Consider the following 17,617-nt stretch of genomic DNA (forward strand, 5'->3'; position numbering starts at 1 on the left):
AACTGCAGTCCCTGTATGTGTATGATCCATCTGATCAATAGCACATGAGGTAGCTAATATAGCACCAATGAAGCTATGAAAAGACCTCATCCTATACATTCCACTGGTGCTTCCAAATCGGCATTCCAAATACAATATCTGCAGACAGGGTCGCATTTTCTATCTTGAACAAAACATAAACAAGCTTTGCGTGCCAGGTGTAAATAGCTTTTGTTAACTAAGGAATCGTCTGATTCGGACACAAAGGCACACACAGTTCAGTCGACTCTGCAAAGACTTGTGCCAAATTGGGGGAGCTGTCCCACAGACTAGACATCTAGTCTCCTGACAATCATACTTACTGAATCATACCTTACAATGTCCACACTCCTCCATCATCATCCCTGAGGTGATGGCAGCATAGTGGCTTTCCCGTTGGGAGGGAGTGTCCATGAGAGTCCTTGCAACATTGACTCTGGTCCCCATGAAGTCTCATAGCATCAGGTCAAACCTGAGCAAGGAATCCTCCTGCAGATTACCATCCACTCTCCCTGATGTATTCCACCATGTTGAACACCACTTAGAGGTACTTAGGGTAGAAAGGGCACAGAATGTACTTGGGATGTGGGAACCTTAGTTCCTATGACCAACAGTGGCGCAGTGGCACCACTGCTGACTGAGCTGGCCAATTCCTGAAGGACATGCCTGCCAGACTGAGTTTGCAGCAAATAGCGAGAGAGCCAAGAGAGAGAAACACCTACTTGACCTTTTCCTCACCAATTTACCTTTTCAGTTGCATCTGTCCATCGAAGTATTGCACAATCATTGTGGAGATAAAAATCCCATCTTCAGACTGAAGACACCCTTCATTGTGTTGTGTGACATTACCAATATGCCAAATGGAGAGCTTCAAAACAGATCGAGCAGCTCAAACTTGGGCATCTGTGAGATGCTGTGGGCCATCAACAGCAGAACTGTATTAAACCACAATCTCTAACCACATGGCCCAGCACAACCCACACTTTACCAATACCAGCAGGGTTCAATCTTAGATCAATGAAGAGTGCAGGAGAACCGTACCAGGAGCAGCACCCGGCATACCTAAAAATGAGGTGCCAACCTGGTGGAATTACAACACAAGACCACGTGAATGCTAAACAGCATACTATAGACTACTAAGACATACTATACTACTATAGACATACTAAGCAATCCCATAACCAATGGAGCAAGGTGCTGCAGTTCTGTCACATCCAGTCATGAATGGTGTTGAATAATTAAACAATTGACAGGAAGAGGAGACTCCATGAAGTCCTCATCCACAATCATGGGGGAGCCCAGCCATGATTCTATTGAATGGCGGAGCAGATTCGAGGGGCCAACTTCTGTTCTTAATTCTAATAGCCTAATCAGTGCAAAAGCCAAGGCTGATAAATTCCAACCATCTTCAGCCAGAAGGGTTGAATGGATGTGGATCCATCTCAATCTCTTGACATTCCTACCAATATAGATGCCTGTCTTCAGCCATTTTGATTTGTTCCACATCATTTTAAGAAATAGCTGAGGACACTTGATATGACAAATGCCATCGGCCCTGACAACTTCCTAGCTGCAGTGCTGAAGTCTTGTGATCCAGAGTTGTCTCCATCTCTAGCCAAGCTGTTCCAACACAATGAGAACACTGGCATCTACCTGACAAAATTGCCCAAATATTCCCTATCCACAAAAGGCTGAACAAAGACCAGTCAGTTTAACAGTGGTGGGTAAGGTTTTAGGAGCAATAATTAGAGAGAAATGTTAACAGGCCCTCGGAGAGAGACGAGTTAATTAAGGATGCCAGCAGAGATTTGTAAAAGCCAGATTCTGCTTGACAAATATAATTGAATTTTATGATGAAGTAACAGAGAACATTGATAATGGAATGTAATGGAGACTGCCTGTATGGATTTCAAGTAAATGTTTGACAAAGTACCAATAAAAGGCCGACTAACAAAATTGAGGCTCGCAGACTCGGAGGATCAGTGTCAGCTTGGATAAAAATTGGCTTTACTTCAGAAATCAGCAAGTCCTGGTTATTTTTCAAATGTGGATGGCAGACAGTGGTGTTGCTCAAGTGTCAGCATTGGAACTACAACATTTTTGATATATATGAATGACATGGATACTGAATTGAAACGAAAATTTGCTGATGATACCAAACTTGGAGGTGTGGCAAACAGTGAGGATGATACTAATTGATTGCAATAGAATAGGCTAACAGCATGGGCACACTCGTCACAGATGGAATTTAGTACAGAGCAGTGTGAGGTGATGCATTTTGACAAAAGGACAGGGAGAGGAAATGCATACGTAATGGAACCTTTTGAACGAGTGTGCAGGGACAGAGGGATGGTGGGGGAAGGGGAACGCATAGTGGAGTTCATGTGCATAGATCTTTCAAGGTGGCAAGACATATTTAGGTGGTGTTGTTAGCAAAGCATATGGAATCTTGGGCTTCATAAATGGAGATATTCAATATAAAAGCAGGGAGGTTATGCTGAATTGGGCGGCATGGTAGCACAGTGGTTAGCACTGCTGCTTCACAGCTCCAGGGATCTGGGTTCGATTCCCGGCTTGAGTCACTGTCTGTGTGGAGTTTGCACATTCTCCTCGTGTCTGCGTGGGTTTCCTCCGGGTGCTCCGGTTTCCTCCCACAGTCCAAAGATGTGCGGGTTAGGTTGATTGGCCATGCTAAAATTGCTCCTTAGTGTCCTGAGATGTGTAGGTTAGAGGGATTAGTGGGTAAAATATGTAGGGATATGGGGGTGGGGCCTGGGTGGGATTGTGGTCGGTGCAGACTCGATGGGCCGAATGGCCTCTTTCTGTACTGTAGGGTTTCTATGATTTCTATGATATGTTTCATAAAGCCCTGGTTAGAGTAATATACCCCGTTCTAATCACAATAATTTAGGAAGGATGTGTAAGTCCTTGAGAAAGTGCAGAGGAGATTTCCCAGAATGGTTCCAGGGATAAGGGAATTTCGCTATATGCTTGGGCTTTTTCTCCTTGGAGCAAGGAGGTTTAGGCAAGATCTCATAGAATCCCTGCAGTGCAGAAAGAGGCCATTCAGCCCATCAAGCATGCACCAACAACAATCCAACCCAGTCCCTATCCCCATGAACCCACATATTTACCCGGCTCATCCTCCTGACATTAAGAGACAAGTTAGCATGGCCAATCAACCAAACCTGCACATCTTTGGACTGTGGAAGGAAATCGGAGCACCCGGAGGAAACCCGTGCAGACACTGGAAGAACATGCAAACTCCACACAGTCACCTGAGGCCGGAATTGAACCCAGGTTCCTGGGCACTGCGAGGCAGCAGTGTTAACGACTGTGCCAGCCACCTCTGATAGAGATGTACAAGATTATGTTAAGTCTTGATAATGTAGATATAAACAGATGGTGCAAGGGCTTGTGAACAATCATTTAAGGTTTTGAGAAAGAAATATGGGGATATGTGAGAGAGATCTTTTTTAAGTAGTATTGACCTGGGTGTCGCAACCCTCGAGGGTGGCGGAAACAGAGATAATCAGTGATTTCAGAATAAAATTGGACAGGTACTTGAGGGAAATAAAGTTGCAGGGCTATGGGGATAGAGAGGGGGAATGGAAGCTGGCAGAGATTTGAGGGGCTATATGGCCTCTTTCTGTGTCTTTCTTGACTCTGTGGCCGGCATTCTGTGGGGGATGGCAAAAGTCCTGCGTGTATCACTGAAAGTGTGTGTGACCCCACATTCGTGTTCCCTGGGCCACATTTTGCCAAAAACAGCCAATTAAGTTGCTGCTTTTGGGCTGCCATCCTTATTAAGGATTACAGCCTGTACCAAGATCTGCCAGGCCTGACTGGTACTCCAGACACCATTGGTGCATCATGCTAGCAATGTTTACCACATTAAAAAAATGCACTTCTGCAACTCATCCAAGGCTTCTTTGATAGCATCTCCCAAATCCATATTCTCTAACACCCAGAAGGACAAGGGCAACAGGTGCATATGAACACCGCCACCTTCAAGTTCCCCTCCAAGACACATGCCATCTTATATATCGCCAATCCTTCATCATTGCTGGGTTAGAATCATGCGAATCCCTCTCTAAGAGCTCTGTGGATATGCATACACCACATGCACTGCAACAATTCAAGAAGACGGCTCATCACCACCATCTCAAGGACAATATATGGTAGCTTTATCAGCAATGCCCACATCTTGTGAACTTAGTAAAAAAAATGTCTTTTTAAATTTTCCACACAACCACCCTGCTATCATTTCTGTTAATTTTTCACCTACCTTTGGAAGTTGGGAGATTTCTGCAATATCTTTGGCTGTTATCCATCATTTGTCCAGGAGGCAAATGCTGATTATTTAAGCAATGATGTAAAGAAACCTTCAACATATTTTAACATCCTTAACATGCTCATCGGACAATGTATCATCAGAAATTTCCTCATGGGTTAATGTGTCGCGAAATGACCAAGCAACCTTCACCAATGAATTATGGCCTCAGCGACTAGAAAACGTTTCATTACATTTCTAAAGATATCTCTGTCTCAGATAGATATTGTCAATTAATCTCATAGCATTGGCCACAGTTATTTCTAATGCAGTCCTGTAGGAGTGCTGCTCTATCAGAGGTGCCATCCTTCAAGTTAAACCACTGTCTTTTCTGCTCTCTCAAGTGAATCTAAAAGATTCCATGGCACTATTTCAAAAAGAGAACAGGGAAGTTAGAGTCATAGAGACATATAGTGCAGAAAAGGCCCATCGAGTCTGCACTAACAATAATTACCACTAAAGGCGCGCTAATCCCATTTTCTTGCACTTGTCAGAGTTTTCCTCAGTGTGCTGGCCAATGTTTATCCCTCAATGAAATTTAAAAAAACAGATGATCTGATCATTTTCACATTGCTGTTTGTGGGACCTTGCTGTGCGTAAAGTGGCTGCCACATTTCCTACATCAAACAGTGACCAAACTTCAAAATATCTCAATGGCTGTAAAGTGCTTTGGAGCATCTCATGGTCATGTAAGGTGCAATATACATGCAAGTCTTCCTTTTGTACGTGTGTAGCCACAAGTCTTGTTGCACCCAAATGAATCATTCTTTCTCAGTTACTGCACAGGCTTAAGGATTCATGGAGGAACAGCACTCCTCATCAGATTAACTCATCTGCCTTAACACGATGCAAGCGGCATTGTCTGTTGCTGCCTGTGGACCAGAAACACTTGAGGATAATCTATCTTGGTTAGCACTGAAATCAGTACTTCAGCCATTTTTCAATTTTACAGATGAAAGGGTTCAGTTAGCTGATTTGGCTCTCTCTTGCATATGAAATCGAGGAACAACATGCAAAGGGGACTAAGGTTAGGAATGATTGAAGGTTTTTGTATGATTCTGCTCAACAAAATTCTGCTACATTTCTAAGGTCTTCAACAGTGAAATGCTTACAAGCGAAATCGTATGAAAGCTTGCTGCAAAAAGTAAGCATTATTACAAATATGACCTGTAATTATATAACTTGTTACCTGTAAAATGATGAAAAGTTTGATGAATCATCTCATATTTTTGATTGTACTAGATTTTGATAATGTAACAATTAACACTGGTGAAAACGATTCCCATCTCTCTCATTCTCATTATCCCACTACAGCTTTTTGCAAAACTTCAGGCTGTGAAAACCGAGATTCGGGATCTACAGGATGAACATGTGAGGGAACGACAGGACCTGGAGCATACACAGAATGAACTGACTCGAGAGCTTAAACTCAAGTAAGTCACAAGGTCTTTGGTGGTTTTACCTCTTCAGATGCTGACTTCCTTCACAACACTGGGGAGGAGCAGGCATGACCATATTGGTAAAAGCCTTTTTCTTCTGACATTATCCAAGATATGTGTGGTACACCATTTGCTGTTGAGTGCTATGGCAATAGTACAACCGCTGTTACAATTAATTCAATAGTGATTAATGATTCCTCCTGATGTACCAATTTCAAATGTGCTTTGATCATAATGACCTTGAGTTCAAAAGATGTAAAAACGTAGACCACAACGTCTAATTGTATCATGCCACCATATTTTCTGTGCTATAGCTGCAATTCTCATACCAAAATGGTGAGAGTGTGTGTACTTCTGGTGTGAGCTGGATGTCATTTTGGTTATGTCATTGGTAGGAGTGATGGGAGTGTGAATTGGAAGTGTGCAAAGTTGGCAGATCATAATTTGGGGCAGCACGGTGGCCCAGAGGTTAGCAATGCTGCCTCACAGCACCAGAGGCCTGGGTTCAATTGCGGCCTCGGGTCACTGTCTGTGTGGAGTTTGCACGTTCTCCCAGTGTCTGTGTGGGTTTCCTCCGGGTGCTCCGGTTTCCTCCCACAGTCTAAAGATGTGCGGGTTAGGTAGATTGACCATGCTAAATTGACCATAGTGTCAGGGGATTAGCAGGGTAAATGTGTGGGGATACAGGAATAGGGCCTGGGTGGGATTGTTGTCGGTGTAGACTCGATGGGCCGAATGGTCTCCTTCTGCACTGTAGGGATTCTATGATAATTTCATTCAGTGTGTAACACTGATTTGACACCAGCACTGCCATTTTTGACCTGAACGCTACAGCTAATGACTTTCCTTAACCTCATGCATTCCTGAACATGCATTCAGGAGCAAAAAGGACCCCTAACCAGTTCTACCAGTTCTAAAGGGATCATCACCTACTTTCAGGTTAGTTACGGTTTGATTTCTACTGGCTATGCTGAATTAGATGGGATGGTTTTCTTCTGTTAGTTGAAATTGCCACCGTCTGCAGGGAGCAATGTGGGATGTGGTGAAGGCTTTGGTTGGGATGTCAAGGGTTCTGCTCAGACAACTTGCTCCCAGTCATGGCTGCAGTAATTTTATTCCCATCCAACGTGCATTTCACAGTGAGGGTGCTCACTGAAATGTGCATTGCTACCTGAAAGCAAGGTTGCACAAATGGCTTTGCACACTGGTATCCGCAACCATGATGGCAGCAATCTAACTTTGTGTGCCAATAAATTGAAGTTGCCTGACTTCATTCTGAGCTTCCATTGAAGAACCCAGACACTTGGTGGCTTCTGTTCATGCTGCAATGAAACACAAGAGATTGGCTGTTGGACATGCTTGGATTCTTGAGTATCCAAATAGGAGTTGGTCACCACTACCGCATTGCATAGAATGGGCTCCAAGCTCTGCACAAAGTTCTGTGCTGAGTTATATCCAGGCTCTCCATGCTCCTTGACAGTGACAGCAGGCGCTCTCACAGATCTGCCAGCGCACCAAGTAATTCTGCATACATGCCCATCGGACTTTTTCTGTACCTGCCTCATTTAAATCCATATGAGTCCTTGAATTTGTATGTGACCTCGCCATCTATCATTTACCCTTTGGTCTTGGCAACAGACCACTCATACATGTTGGAGCTGTTCATTCGTGCCATGCAAGTGCCAAGCAATGTTACTTGCCATTTATCAGTCCAAGCCTGGATATTGTCCAGGTCTTGCTGCATTTGGAAATGGATAGCTTCCGTATCTGAGGAGTCATGAATTATGCAATTATCAGTGAACATCCCCATTAATGGTGGAAAGAAGGTTATTGATAATGTAGCTGAAGGTGGTTGGGCCTAGGACACGACCCTGAGAAACTCCTGCTGTGATATCTTGGAGGTGAGATGACTGACCTCCAACAAACAGCCATCTTCCTTTGTGCTAGGTATGACTCCAACCAGTGGAGACTTTTAACCCTGATTTCCAGTGACTCTAATGATTTTATGCCAAAGACAGTCACTTTCTGGAGTTCAACTCTTGTCCATGTTTGAACTAAGGATGTCATGAGGTCAGGAGCTGAGTGACCCAGGTGGAACCCAAACTGAGCATGAGCAAGTTATTGTTAAATAAGCGCTGCTTGATTGCACTGTTGATGACCCCTTCTATTACTTTACTGATGATTGAGAGCAGACTGATGGGACGGTTATTGGCCAAGTTGGATTTGTCCTGCTTTTTGTGTGCAAAATATATCTGAGCAATTTTCCACATTGCTGGACAGATGCCAGTGCTGTAGCTGTACTAGAACAGCTTGACGAGGGGCGAGACTGGAGCATAAGTCTTCGGTACTATTGCCAGATTACTGTCAGGGCCCATAGCCTGAGCAGTATTCAGCTTTCAGCCATTTCTTGATATTACATTGATTGAATTGAATTGGCTAAAGACTAGCATCTGTGATACTGCAAACCATCCACTCGGCACTTCCTACTGAAGATTGTATCAAATGCTGTAGCCTTATCTTTTGTATTGATGTGGTATGCTCCCCCATCATTGAGGATGAGAATATTTTAAGAGCCTCCTCCACCAGTGAGTTGTTTAATTGTCCACCACCATTCACAGCTAGATGTGACAGGATTATCGAGCTTGTGTTTGACATGTTGGTTATGGAATCGCTTAGTTCTGTCCCTTGCTGCTTGTGCTGTTTGGCACTCAAACAATCCTGCGTTGTAGCTTCACCAGGTTGACACCATATTTTTAGGGTTGCCTGCAGTTGCTCCTGGACTCTTCATTGAACCAGGATTGATCCTCTGGCTAGGTAGTAATGGTCATGCCATAAGGTTACAGATTGTGGTTGAGTACAATTTTGCTTCTGCTGATGGCCCACAGTACCTCATGGATGCCCAGTCTTGAGTTTCTAGATTTGTTCAAAATCTATCCCATTTAGCATAGTGGTAGTGCCACACAATACTGGATCACACCGTAAGCAGATCCTAACTGTAAGCAACATGTAAAGTTCATGCAGTGTCAGTAACTGAGCTGCTGACTGCAGGTTCTGAGATTGAATGATCCTGATCATTGGTCTCTTCTGCCTCTTCCACAGCTTGCTCCTGCACCACTGTCTGACCAGGTTTCAGTTCTTGGGAGAAAGGCACGGTTGAGTTGTAGTGGAGACATGCCAGGTGGGGTGGAAAGCAAGAGATACATGCTTAGTCCATCTGCAGCTTGTTAGTCAGAAGGCATGTGGATGAGAGAGAAGCAGAATGTGAGAATGAGGATTAGTATGAGAACATCATAACTTTGGGTGGTTTCAGTCCCACCAATGGCCACAGTCTTAGCTGCAGTAATGATGGTGAGTAGCAATTCCTGAATCAGGGTGAGAACATATTGCTGAGCCTGTCCTTTTTCAGTCGAGTGCTGCTGCAGTTGTGTATTACCTTGTCCTGAAAGTGGAAGGAAGGTGTCAGTGTGTGTGGTGCAATGTGTTAGGGTTTGTCATGGTTGATTGGTGTGCGCAGACTGTTGGATATTGATGTGAGGTTTATAGCCGTGCTGAGTAAGCTCGGGTGAGGTGAAGCCAGGCATTTTATAGCTTTCTGCACTCAATACCAAGTTCAATAATTTCACTATCATCACTTCTGTCACTTAATCCCTCTGCCTTCTACCCTATCACAAACCGTGCCATTTGTTCTTGCCTCCCCTTTGCGCTTTGCCTGCTTTGTTTAAGAGCTGTTTCATCTCAAAGTATGAAAGTAGGAAAATACCGGGGTCATCACAAAATGGCTCCCACGTGGAGCCTTAATTACACAAATTGGCTGCCTACTTCCTGTTACCAATCCACCCAGGGAAAGCTCCCTGATGGCGGGTACATGTCTGGGAGCCATTCCAGTAACAGCTCCCCATTATTTTCCTGAATCTGCTCCTCCCAATCTGTCTCCACGGGACTGATAAATCATAAAAATCAGGCCACAAAATTTGATGTTGAGTAAAATTTAAATCAGTTACCAGCATAATATCGGCATAATCTAGACCAAGCAAATGTATATCATCAAATAACATGAATAGCTCTCAGGCGATTTGACTAACATTAGCAAGGAGGATAAGGAAGTTTTTGAGCAGCTTACACAGCAGTTATTTTGCAATGCTGGTGCTAAGAGATACATTTTAATATTTTATTTCCCTCTGAAGCACGATTTGTTTTCTTTTACACGAGTAAAATGAGAAATACTGTCAAATAGATTGGAAAGAAATTTTAAGCTAAGTAATGGGTAAAGGCATAATAAAGATTTGAACACATATGTTGGACAATTGATTTAACTCTATCACTGGAATTAGCTTGTACATCAAATCCTACAAGGCCTCATTCCCCACGGCACTCACCTTTCTCATCAAGCCAGGCTCTTATTCCTGGGCTCCATAAGAGCAGAAGTAGGCCATTCAGCACACTCCGCCATGCAATGACATCATGACCGACCTGATGTGCCTTCAATTCAACTTTCTCATAACCCTTGATTCCCTTAGTGATTATAAATCTCTATCTCAACCTTGAACATACGTAATGACCAAGCTGTACAGCTGTCTGCAGTAAAGAACTCCACAGATTCACCACCCTCAGAGAGGAAATTCCTCCTTATCTCTGTTTAAAATGGACGACCCCTTACTCTGAGATTATGCCCGCTAGTCCTCGATTCTCCCACAAGAGCAAACAAACTCTCAACAGCTACCCTGTCAAGTCCCCCGAGAATCCTATATGTCTCAATAAGGTTGCCTCTCATTCTTCTAAATTCCAATGAGTACAGGCCCAACCTACTCAACCTTTCCTCAAGAAAATACCTCCATGCCCAGGATCAACCTAGTGAATCTTCTCTGCCAGTATATCTTTCCTTAGATAAGGGGACGGAAACTATTCCAGGTGTGGTCTAACTAGTAGTGCTTTGTATAGTTTTAGCAAGACTGTCCTAATTTTATACTCCATTCCCTTTGAAATAAAGGCCGACATTCCATTTGCTTTCCCAATTATCTGCTAAACCTGAATGCTTGCTTTTTGTGATTTATGCACAAGGACACTCTGGCTGCAGGGAGTGTGCTGCAGCCTTTCTCCATTTAAATAATATTCAGCTCCTTTATTCTTCCTACCAAAGTGCATAACTTCACATTTTCCGACATCATATTCCATCTGTCAAGTTTTTACCCATTCACTTAACCTGCCTATATCCCCCTGTAGACTCTGTCACACTCACCACTTGCCTTCCCATCTATCTTTGTGTTATCTGCAAACTTGGCAATAGTGCAATCACTTCCCTCGTCTAAATCATTAATATTCATTGTAAATAATTGTGGCTCCAGCACCGATGCCTGTGGCACTCCACTAGTTACAGGTTGCCATCCTGAAAATGCCCCTCTCTGTCTTTGATCGGTTAACCAATCCTGTATCCATGCTAATATATTGTCCCCAACACCATGGGCACATACCTTATTAAGCAGCCATTTTTGTGGCACCTTATCAAATGCTTTTTTGAAATTTAGGTATATTACATCAACTGGTTCCCCTTCATCTAATCTGCTCATTACTATCTCAAAGCATTCTAATAAATTTGTCAGGCCTGATTTCCCCTTTGTGAAGCCATGCCGACTCTGCTTTATAATATTATTTCTTAATGCTCTGCTATTTTATAGGTTTAAAGGAGATGTACGAGGCAGATTTTTTACACAGAGAGTAAGTGGGTGCCTGGAACTCATTGCCGGGGGAGGTAGTGGAAGTGGATACGGTAGTGACTTTTAAGGGGCATCTTGACAAGTACATGAATAGGATGGGAATAGAGGGATATAGAAACGTTTCTATGTAATACATGAATAGGATGGCAATAGAGGGATATGGTCCCTGGAAGGGTAGGGGGTTTTAGTTAAGTTGGGCAGCATGGTCGGTGCAGGCTTGGAGGGCCAAAGGACCTGTTCCTGTGCTGTAGTTTTCTTTGTTCTTTGTATTTCATCCTTTATAATGACTCTAACATTTTCGCAATGACAGAAAGTAAACTAACTAGCCTATAGTTACTTATAGAATCCCAACAATGCACAAGGAGGCCATTTGGCCCATCAAGACTGTACCGACTCTCCGACAGTGCACCTTCCCCCCCCACCCCCGCCGGCCCTGTCCCCATAACTCCAGGCATTTACTATGCTAATCCATCTAACCTACACATCTTTCCAACATAGCACCATGTGGGAAGCAACCAGAGCAACTGGAGAAGACCCACACAGACCCGGGGGGAACATGCAACCCGGGTCCCTGGCGCTATGAGGCATCGGTGCTAACCACCATGCCAACCTGTTTTTAATGTGTTTTTTGTCTCCCTCCCTTTTCTGAATAATCCCCCCTCAATGCTTTCACCTGCCTGGCTTAAGGATTGTTAAATTTCATAAGTACTGTCAGTCCTGATGAAGGGTCGCCGACCTGAAGATTTAATTGTTTCTCTCTCCACGATTGCTGCTGCTAAACCTGCTGTGTATTTCCAGCAATTTTTGGACTTATGAGGAAAATATACTTGACTGTTATCTTGTTTATTAATTAAATAATACTAACTTCTTTACTAAATAATAAGAATATATATAATTAGGCTTGATTAATAAGGCAGTCTAATGCAAGGAGCAGAACTAGTTAAAAGTTCATCTAATTAAGAAAATCAAATGAACAGGAATCTAATTTCCTGAGGAAGATTTGATGATATTAATCCTTTAAATAGTGGTCAAACTGAACAGGTTATTTGCTTTTCTATAAATTGGAATACTATACTGTACAAAATCAGACATGTATATACCAATAGAATAGGTATCCATTTGCAGAATAGAGAGTGCCATTAAAGTCTGCAGAGTGTCAGTTGTTTTTATATTGCTGTTGGAAACCACCTCATCTCAAAAAGTGCAAAGATTTGTTAATCTTGTTCCTTGTTTGTAACCAGGTGAGATGTAAATTATATATATCCCAAAAATAATTAATTTAGAAGTTATAGAATATTGTGAACAAGTTCTTCCTAATTTGACAGTAAAGAATTTAATTCATGTGAGAATTCTAGCCCGGAAACATTGTTTTGCAATAATTGTCCTGGTTCAGGGACACTGATGAAAGCCTTTCCATTGGGACAGCTCTCATTGATGGCATTTTCTTTATGTTGAAAATTTCACCATCAAGTGGGCTTATCTCCAACAGTCTGATAAGGATAATTGGCAGCACAGTGACATATTGCTGCCAGTCATTAAGTTATTCAAGTTGTAGCAAGTCTTCAGAAGGACTCAGCCCTGATAGGGCAGTTCTGGGATAGAAGTCGCAACATATAGTTTTTGGTGTGAAGGGAATCGCTCAGCCGTGCATTCACTTCCTTGAGCCACCACTGTAATCCGCAGCACCAATCAATCCTATCAGTCCCACAATAAAATCACAACTCAAGTAATCTCTGCCATCACTTCAGATATAGAATATCAATTGATACTGGGCTTTGCATTTTACTACATACTGGGGGAATGATCCAGGACTCAACACACCTGTATGCAACAAATTTAACCATAGTTCCAGTGCATACATCGTCACAGATGCCTTAAGTATGCTGAAAAATCAGCTACATCACCATTTTGATGTGGAAGTGCAGGCAATAACATGATATACTATTCAATGCAGTGAATTGGATATAATTTTTATGACCTGACCACACTCTCTAACTCATACAGCTTATTAAATGAAAATATTTCATGATGGTTAATCTGTTATAATAACAAAATCTCATTTCAATCATGCAAAAATATAAAGTCAATTCTACCTTGCTCCTGTTAGGTATCCACCTATCAACTTATGGTGCCTAAAGAACCACAAGGTATGCTTGGACACTGGGAGCTCTTTATTGTAAGTGTGCACTGTTCCATAGTCAGATTTAAGACTGCAAAACTGGGTCCCACATTGGGAGGAGCTAATCCCCAGGGGTCACCTTGCAGCAAAGGTTTACCAGTCTGATTCCGGGGACTGATGTATGAGGAGAGATTGACTAGGTTAGGATTGTTTCCGCTGGAGTTCAGACGAATGAGGGGGTTCTCATAGAGACTTATAAAATTCTGACAGGACTAGACAGAGTAGATGCAGGGAGGATGTTCCCAATGGCAGGGGAGTCCACAACCAGGGGTCACAGTCTGAGGATTCAGTGTAGACCATTTAGGACGGAGGTGAGGAGACATTTCTTCACCCAAAGAGTGGTGAGCCTGTGGAATTCATTACCACAGGAAGTAGTTGATGCCAAAATATTGAATGTATTCAAGAGGCAGCTGGATACAGCACTTGGGGCAAATGGGATCAAAGGTTATGGGGAGAAAGCAGGATTAGGCTGTTGAGTTGGATGATCAGCCATGATCGTGACGAATGGCGGAGCAGACTCGAAGGGGCAGATGGCCGCCTCCTGCTCCTATCTTCTATGTTTATATTTCTATGTCACCTGACCTGCACTCTTAAAGGGGCAGTATGCACCTCAAACCCCAACATACATTATATACATATATCACAGCTCCCACTTGGCAAAATCCAGGCAGTCAGGCATTTATAAGTGAGTTACTAGCTTTCCTGCAGATTGTAATCTTAGTTTACTCTGCTGAGTGGGTGAGGGAACTTGCACCAAATAGCAATGGGGAACCTCTCTAAATATGTAGGTCAGGCTCCAATGCCATCATCGGGGCCTGACTGTAATTTTAACTGTGGGCCTGTGTGGGGAAGCCATTGTGTTCTCGACAGTAGGCCAACCTGGCATCAAGAGGAGCTGGAGCCAGAAAAGACCCATTTAGCGACCTATTTTTTAAAGTTTCCTTGTGGACCAGGAGGAACAGGCGTGTTCTTCGAAGCTCCACAAGGAAACCATGGGTGTCCTCTGCTCCAAACTGAGACCATCCCTCTGTGTCCCAACAGCAACATCCTCCCACCTGAATCCACCTCTTGCATGTTCACTGTGGGTTCAGGAGGGAGACTGACAGGACCTAGACATTGGAGGCTTGGAGGTAAAATCTCTTGGGTTTTGTGCTGTGGAGACCCAGAATGTTTGCGTTTTCTATCCAGGAACTTGGGTGGGTTTAGTACCTGCAGCAATCACTGCCTCCCCTATGATGTTACTGAGTGCAGAAGAGCTGCTGACCTCTGATTGGCTGGCTGCTCTTGGTGGGGGCGTGGGGGGTGACTTGTACCCCTAAGGTTTTTGATTCAGGGGAAAAACACACTGCTGGCCTGAGTGTCAAAAGATGGAACAGGCCTTCCACAAAAGAGAGCAGCCGAGACCCATGTCAAATCCACGAGGATTCTGTCCAAAAATTTGATAACACGTAGAATGGATTTTTAAGTCGAATACTGTGGATAAAAATAACTGGAATATTTTAGAAAGAGCAGGATAGGTAGTGGAGACATGGGAGCATGTCTGAATGAATAAGAGAAACGGCAAATGACCAGACTGTTTGGTACTTATTTTGCAGTCTAGCCTCTTGATTTTTGTATCCTCCCTCTTGTTCTTTACCGCCATCTTTTCTAGCTATTAACCCTGACTTTACTTGTGACTCCTGAATGATGTGCCACACAGTGTGTCATGTTTCTTTCTTTTCTTCTAGCTCCAGGATCTTCTCATTCTTCTTGTTCCAACTAATTTTCAATCTGTATCTGTAGCATCATAATTCAAATGCCTGGAGTCTTCTTCTTACTTCAGGATTCAAGGTCCAGTTTTCACATCTGCGTCATGTTGTTGGGCACAATTAACACTGAAGCTTTCTACTTCTTATCACCAGCTTAATATTACGACTGCACAGACACACTTTCATTCGTCTCCTTTACAGTTGTTAGTCCCTGTTTGTTGCTTCAGCCATCTGATGTTATTGACCTATTGAAGTAAAGGATTATTTTGACTTGCTCTACATCCATATTATTCACTCCCAAGGTCACATTTTGAGGGTCCTTCTTTTTTTGGATGGTTTACCTTTTGTTGCCTTGCATTTATTTTTCATCCTTGTCACAAGTGTTGCTGACATATTTGCAGAAATATTTTGTAACTGATCCTTTGTCTCCATAATCAGAACTTTATCATCTACATCTACTGCATCCCATAATTAATGCACTAAAAGTTATCCCAAGGTTTGATGCTGTACAACCCAAGAGGGGAAAGTTCAAAACAGTCCTCAACTCACCTCGTACCTTTGTCTTATTCAGGTACCTGATTATCGAAAATTTTATCCCACCTGAAGAGAAAAACAAGATCATGAACCGCCTGTGTTTTGATTGTGAGGAGGATCAGTGGAAATTCCTGCCTCTAGTGCCTGCTGAAAAGTGAGTGTGATTTGAGATAATGTAAATGAAGAACATGTCCTCTTTATCTTGCAAAATAATCTGGAATAAATGAAACAAGAAGAGAGGACCCTGGAAAAGCTCAACAGATCTGGCAGCATCTGTAAGAAGAGAAAACAGTTAACATTTTGAGTCCTTTCGGACTGACGAAGAGCCCTGATTCCCTGGAATGGCAGGACTGTTATATGAGGAGTGATTGGGTTAACTAGGCCTATATTCACTGGAGTTTAGAAGAATGAGAGAGAATCCCATTGAAATGAGTAAAGTTCTGACAGAGCTGTACAGTCTGGATGCAGGGATGATTTTTTCCCTTGCTGGGGGTGTCTAGAACAAGGGGTCGCAGTCTCAGGATATGGGGTGGACCATTAAGGACTGAAATGAGGAGAAATTCCTTCACTCAGAGGGTGGTGAACCTGTGGAATTCTCTGCCATAGAAGGCTGTGGAGGCCAAGTCACTAAATGTATTTAAGAAAGTAATAGATAGGTTTCTAGACACTAAAGGCATAGAAGGGTAGGGGAGAGTGCAGGAGTATGGTGTTGAGACAGCGAATCAGCCATGATCATACTGAATGGCAGAGCAGGTTCAATGGGCCGAATGGACTACTCCTGTTCTTATTTTCAACGTTCTTGTATTTAACTTGGAATGGGCAAACAAATGCTGGTTTGACCAGCGAACTCACTTTAGTGTAGTCACTGTTGTAAGGTAGGAATCACCACCAATTTGCACACAGCAAGCTCTCACAAACAGCAATGTGATAATGGCCAGATTATCTGTTATTGTGTTGTTGATTGAGGGATAAATATTTGCCAGGACATTGTGCATAACTCCTTTGCTGTTCTTCATTAGATCAGACAATCAAAACCTTGGTCAAAGAGGTAGATTTAAGGAGTGTCTAAAAAAAGGGAAGCGAGGTGGAGAGGCATAGGGAGAGTAGGAGGTAGGCAGCTGATGGCAAGGCTGCCAGTAATACAGTGATTAATATTTTGGATGCTTAAGGGACCAGAATTAGAGAAATACAGATATCTTGCACTGTTATGGTGCTAGAGGAGTTAGAGAGATAGGGAAGGGCAAGAGACCCTGAGGGATTTGAAAACAAGGTGAAGAATTTTAAAATCACGATGTTGCCTGACCTGGAACCAGTGTAGGTCAACAACAACACAGTGATGAGTGAACACGACTTAGTATGAGTTAGGGTGGCAGCAGAGTTTTGGATGACCTCAAGTTTACGGAGGGTAAAATGTCTATGAAGGTTAGAATGCCTCCGTCTTCTGCCTATTGTTTTGGAGTTTAAAATTGCACACAGTGCACTGACTAAGGTTTTATATTGATCCATCATTATATCCCAATGTTTGTATTCTATACCTTTTGCCATAGAACCCAGTATTTGTTTCTAATAGTCTGATCCATTTGATGCTTTTCATGTCTTGTGAACCTAAGCCAGTGATGGGCAGCGTAAGCCAGAGAGGGGGGAGGAGCGGGGGG

The 17,617-nt window shown here is 43.0% G+C and overlaps 1 protein-coding gene across 2 annotated transcripts in view; it reads left to right on the forward strand.

The window, feature by feature from the left end:
* Positions 1 to 17,617, forward strand: part of kif3ca (kinesin family member 3Ca) — a 181,901-nt gene that overhangs the window by 137,625 nt on the left and 26,659 nt on the right. For both annotated transcript variants that reach the window (XM_078213014.1, XM_078213015.1), the window contains exons 5-6: positions 5,666 to 5,784; positions 16,000 to 16,116. In XM_078213014.1, coding sequence (XP_078069140.1) covers positions 5,666 to 5,784; positions 16,000 to 16,116 — 236 coding nt within the window. The remainder of the gene's footprint in view (positions 1 to 5,665; positions 5,785 to 15,999; positions 16,117 to 17,617) is intronic.

Source organism: Mustelus asterias, chromosome 5 (assembly GCF_964213995.1).
Source record: "Mustelus asterias chromosome 5, sMusAst1.hap1.1, whole genome shotgun sequence".
NCBI classification, from domain to species: Eukaryota; Metazoa; Chordata; class Chondrichthyes; order Carcharhiniformes; family Triakidae; genus Mustelus; species Mustelus asterias.